General features: G+C 36.4%; 1 protein-coding gene across 2 annotated transcripts in view; it reads left to right on the forward strand.

Moving 5' to 3' along the window:
• tafa5a (TAFA chemokine like family member 5a) overlaps window positions 1–3,158 on the forward strand; it is a 168,587-nt gene extending 165,429 nt beyond the window's left edge. For both annotated transcript variants that reach the window (XM_059511507.1, XM_059511508.1), the window contains exon 4: window positions 2,018–3,158. In XM_059511507.1, coding sequence (XP_059367490.1) covers window positions 2,018–2,026 — 9 coding nt within the window. In that variant the 3' untranslated portion in view covers window positions 2,027–3,158. The remainder of the gene's footprint in view (window positions 1–2,017) is intronic.
• The last annotated feature ends 3,106 nt before the right edge of the window (window positions 3,159–6,264 follow it).

Here is a 6,264-nt window from a genome sequence, read left to right on the forward strand (position 1 = left end):
TGTAGATGGAATATAGCAACGGGCTCAACACGCAGCCTTGTGGTGCTCCAGTGCTGACGGACAGGCTTGAAGATCGGTATGAGCCCAGTCTCACTGTCTGTGGTCGATCTGTCAGGAAATCCTTTATCCACATACACAGGCTACTGCTAAGACCCAAGTCAAGAAGTTTAGTGACCAGCTGATTAGGAATAATAGTATTAAACGCTGAACTATAATCGATGAAAAGTAGTCTCACGTATGTCTTCCCCTTGTCCAGATGTGTTAGCGCTTTATGGAGGGCTGTAATGATTGCATCTTCTGTGGACCTATTTTCCCTGTAGGCATACTGATGCTGGTCCAGGTTGATGGGAAGAACAGATTTAACATGCTTCATCACCAGCCTCTCAAAGCACTTTTCAGCAATGGGGGTGAGCGCTACAGGTCTATAATCATTCAAGGTGCTGATGTGACTTTTCTTAGGCACTGGAATGATAGTTGCTGTTTTAAAGCAGGTCGGTACGGTTGATGTGGCCAGAGACATATTAAATATGTCTGCAAAGACATCTGCGAGCTGGTAGGCGCATTCTCTGAGCACTCTTCCTGGGATCGCGTCCGGTCCCTCTGCCTTTCTAGTGTTTACAGACCTAAAGCTGCATCTCACTTCCTCTGCTGTTACTGTAAATGTAAAATCTGTATCAGCAGGGGGGGGGGGAGCTCCATTGATTTTTGTAGTTGGTTCACGGCTGGCCCTGTAATTAGTTATTTGTTGTATTCCTTGCCACACACGTGTTGGATCTTTATTGGTAAAGTGACCCTCTATCTTTTCCTTGTATGCTGCTTTTGCCTGCTTGATGCCCTTTTTCAAGTTGTACCTTGATGTATTATATAGTGCTCTGTCCCCAGATTTAAATGCTGTATTGCGCTCCCTCAGAAAGGCATGGACCTCCACCGTCATCCAAGGTTTTCTGTTAGGAGGGATCTTGATGCGTGTGTTGATAGTAATATTTTCAACACAAGTCCTGATGTAACAGAGAACAGTAAAAGCATATTCATTCACATCCTGATTAAAAAACAAAGTCCAGTTTGTTCGCTCAAAGCAGTCTTGTAGCTGTAGAGATGCGTCTTCAGGCCACCTCTTAACAGTTCTCACAGTAGTCTTCTGCTTTTTAATGACAGGGCGATATGCCGGAATCAGGGATAGTGACAAGTGATCGGACTGGCCCAGGTGTGCGAGGGGGAAGGCTCTGTATCCCTTTTTTATATTAGAGTATACACAGTCCAGTATGTTATTCCCTCGTGTTGCACATTTAACATGCTGATAAAAACTGGGTAACACTGTTTTAAGATTAACATGGTTAAAATCACCAGCCACAATAAAAATGCCTTCTGGATAATTGTTTTGCTGTTTGTCTATAGCTGTTAGTGCATGACCCAATGCTAAATTACGGTCTGCGTCTGGTGGAATGTAGACCGCTGTTACCACGGTGACAGTAAATTCACGTGGCAAATAAAAAGGTCTACACTTAACAACTAGCAGCTCTAGATCAGGTGAGCAGTGCTTATAAATAACAGTAGAATTTGTACACCAGTCTTTGTTCACATATATGCACAGTCTTTAGCCTAGCCAAGATGCCCGACCTGCAGCCCCGCTTTTGTTTTCGTTCCCTCCGCCGCCTCCGGCGCTTGACATTCGGTGTAACAATCCATGGGGACGCCGGTGCTCTGGCTATTCCCGGTAAGATATTATGCGAGTGTTGGAAGACACTCGTTACAGGAACTTTGCATATTCTCCCGATATACAATAATTCCTCTCTGTTGTAGATTATATATGGTGTAGCCCGGGAAGTCTTAACAACAAAAAATAATACAAACAGCAGCCACATAACGCATTGTTTTAAGGAGCACTGAGCCGCTGCGACTATGCGCGCCGCCATCATATAGAATGATGACCCAATATTCATTCAGTTTTCATATTATCGCTACACCCCTGGAATTGCACAACTGATTTTGATTTCCTGTGTGTTTCTGGTTGATCTAGGTGTCCTAACAGTGGGAGGGGTTCCTGGAGCGCTACCAGATGAGGCCTCTTGCAGCTTCACCCACCTGCTGTAGATACTTGCTATATCTCATCGGCTTTACACCTGTCTCTGCCTACCTGTCTGTGTCTTGGCTTTGTAAATGGGCAGCACTCCCTTCTGCCACGGAGAACATACTCTACGTTCACAAAGCACCTCATGGATGGTGGTACAGTAGGAGCCTTGAGGACTTTAAGGGCACAGCACAGGACAATGAGACACCTACCCTGTCTGAGACTGAACCAGACACAGGCTTTATGGGGCTCCACGAGTGGTTCTGACCTGATAATGAGACTGTGAACTTAACTGCTCTGTGAAACAGCTTTCTGCTGGAAGATGATTTTGACGCTCATTTTTTACAGACCAAAGAGGAAAAATAATACGAAAAAAAATAAAAAAACGCATTGATTACATGAGCGTGGACTAAAGGACAGACTTGAAAGGGAAAATTTAGGCAAAGAAAAAATATATGTATAAACCTAAATGTAGAGAGAGAGATAGATATAGATATAGAAAGACTATGCTATACAGCATTGGTCTACAAATGGAATGCTGACATGGAAAATTAAAATGACTGGATCAACCATACCCATTTATCAGAATCAGAGGAAAACCTTTAATACTTTAAAGGCATTTCCTTGAACTGAATTAACCACTGTATTTCAAGGATAACAAGGATATAGATACTGTACACATAAAAACGTCAACAAATTTAATTAGAATTTTTCAGTAGCAACATTTTGGATGGTTTGCATTAAGCATGAAAGGTTAAATGGAAGACAACCCCTTTGCTTATCGTCAGAAAATATTAAAAAAGGAACCTAAAAAAATGTCATTTCTGATTACCAGGAGTGAAATATGTCATTATATGTATTTTGGCCTACAAGTTATATATTTAACAATTTTATATGTTGTACCTTTGTAGAGAACCTTATTTAACATGAATAACATTGTGGAAATGACAGATATAGAATGTGGGTGATGCTCTACTCCATAACCCAGGCCTGTCTTAATGTTTATGGTCAAACTCAAGTAGCAAATTTCCTTTTACATGTTCAAAAACATGACTACAGATTCTTAAAATGGACAAAACAAACACACAAAGCAATGATTTACTGCAGAAATGTGAACATTCAGTACAGTCATAGAAACTGCTTTTAGCTTTTGTATTATAAAGGTTTGGAGAAAACCCCTTCTGTTTGGGTTTTCTGGGATTGAGTTTTGTGCTTGTGTTTGTTTGCAGTGCTCACCTCCCACAAGTCTTGACACATCCAGAGACAGAAAGTCTTAGATTGATTTACATTAAATACTTTATTATTATAATTATTATAATTATTATTCAGTATTTTAAGAATAAATTAAACAAGTGAAAATAAGTTGCTAAAACAAAATTGTTATACCGTGATGTTTCTGGCTGTTTCTTTCCCTTTTTTAAATGAACAATCCCTGGTTTGACAGAGTATCTGTATGTGTTTAACAATCTACATTTGGAGGCAAATATGATGAATTTCAGATTTGAAAAGAAGTGAGGAGACTGAGCGGTGAATTCACTAATTCTTTTTCTTTCTTTCTTTCTTTCTTTCTTTCTTTCTTTCTTTCTTTCTTTCTTTCTTTCTTTCTTTCTTTCGTTTTTCACTAAGCACCTGTATTCCAGTTTAACCAAAAGCAGTAACACTTTAGAATACTGTTCTGTCATTAATGAATAACTAGACAAGAACACGTGTAACACATTATTATCCCTCTGGTAATTTCTAGTAACTAACAAGAAAATCTGATTAACAAATTAGTAAATAATAGTGCTTAAAGTGACGTGGTAGTTAGACCTCCCCCCCCCCCCCCCAAGATCAACTAACTACTCTAAACAGGTTCATAATTAATATGAATAATGCATAATGTATAATTAATTCTAAAGTGAAGGTCATGGTAACGAGTATTACCAATTTCTTCAGAAGGAATTACTAATTACTTAGATCAGTATTATTTACCTTTACATTTATTACATTTATGCTTTTATCCAAAGCGACTTACAAATGAGGACAGTGGAAGCAATAAAAAAAAAAAAAAAACCTTTTGAGATTTTTGTAAGATTCTGGATAGTAATTCCTGTTGCTAGATTTGGTAACACTTACGTCATTACTAGTGGGTTACGGAGATCTTCACTTTAGAATACTGATCCAAATAATTAGTAATTCCTTTAGAAAGATGTAGTAACACTTGAGTCATTAATTTCAAATACCTTGTTACTGATTAGCTAATAGTGAACTACCACTTTCAACTGAGCACTATTACTTATTTATTAATCAGAATTTATTGTTAGTTAACAGTAGTTACTAGAATGTTATTAGTGCATTAGTTATTTGTTCCTGTGTAGTTATTAATTAACATTAGGGACAATGTTCTAAAGTGTTACCCCGAAAAGCTAAATGTGAGTTATGATTTATTATTATTAATAATAATAATAATAATAATATATTTTTTTCTAAATTTGGGAATAAATGCAGTTTAACTTTTATTCATTTTTAATTTTTTTTATGTCTGTGCAATTATTATTATTATTATTATTATTTATTTTTTATTTTTTTATCATGATAGCAGTGGTTCATCAGGTTATGAAGAAGAGTGTTATAATCAAGTATCTATTAAGAAATGCTGTGATGATGAGCACACTTTGAGTTAGGTGCCTAAATTACAATGGTGAAGAGTATCTGTACAGTCCTAGAACTGTATGCTAGATTTTGGTATTTCACAACCTAGAACTGGCCTACAATATTGCCATGTAAACTGAATTAAGTACAGATTTTTTGGGGGGGCATGTTGCAGTTGTATTCTCCTGTTTTGTATAATTCCCCTGCTAAAACAACTTGGGAAGAGTGTGCAAAAAAGCAACATTATTTATAGGCACAATTAATTCCCCCTTGAATGTTTCATTAACACAGTAACACTTGAATTAGATTTTTTGTTGTTGCTATTGAGTCTCAGCCCACAGACGGGATATCCTGAATGGATGGCAACCTGTCTTCCAGCTAATACGCCTGTATAGGTCATTTGTCAAAATCTCTTAAATATGACCCATCAATGCGTATAATACATTTGTGCTCCTATCTGCAAAAGGACATTTTCATATTAATGTTTTGTACTCCTTTATCTGCACTATAATTCAGGTTTCATGTAGCTCAGTTGGTAGAGCATTGTGTTATACAACTATATGTAGTCATGTGATCATGGGTTTGATCCCAGAGAACACACTTGCTCATAAAATGTATATGCTCTATAAATCATGATTTTGCATGATTTCTATGAGGGGTAGGTTTAGAGGTGGGATTGGGTGTGGTCATTCATACGAATTAGCCACGTAGTAAAATATGAACAAATTACAGTGAGATCGGTGTTAAAAGTCCACACGTTGCATTTAAATAAACATGATTTTTGATTGGTAATGACAGTCATACGTAATTTCATGACGACAGATGCAACACCACTGTCATTTTTTAATGCCCACTAGAGGAAGCTTAACCTTAAAACGTAATTATAGGTCGTAATAAGGTCATAATAGTCAGTCAATTAGTTAGTTAGTTTGTTAGTTAGTTTGTTTAGTAGTTTTTAGTGGTTTTGAAGGTTAAAGATATCTTTCAAGTGATTTTTCATTCCTCCAAACTGCAAATGTTTTCAAGGAAATATAGTCTTTTATTTGTAATTATTATATAGGTGTTTCACTTTCTCAGTTTCACTTTTCATCTTTTGCATATATCCCTCTAATGAACAAAACAGGTCCCTAATTACATCATCCTCCATGTCAAGATAACATCACTAATGTTTTCAACTAATTTGTCATTGGTTTCTAAAATAAATAAATAAATAAATAAATAAATAATCTAGAAGGCTAGAATATTTAACAATCAGATGGCTGAATTACGATAAGCTGCTCGGTATCTTTGACTATTATTAGACTTCATACCTCTGGAATTATTTTTATCAGAAAAAAAATTCCTAAGAGCAATGCTACATTCAAGAATAAAGACATCATCCCAAAAAGGCAACATGTGCTCTACAGAGAGGCAAAGTAGGTCATACGTTGTGTGGGTAGGTATGTATGTTCTGCACACCCCGATGGTGTAGTTCAGTATATATATATATATATATATATATATATATATATATATATATATATATATATATATATATATATATTAAACAGACTATACAAAATGTT

Source organism: Carassius carassius, chromosome 26 (genome assembly GCF_963082965.1).
Source record: "Carassius carassius chromosome 26, fCarCar2.1, whole genome shotgun sequence".
Classification (NCBI taxonomy): domain Eukaryota; kingdom Metazoa; phylum Chordata; class Actinopteri; order Cypriniformes; family Cyprinidae; genus Carassius; species Carassius carassius.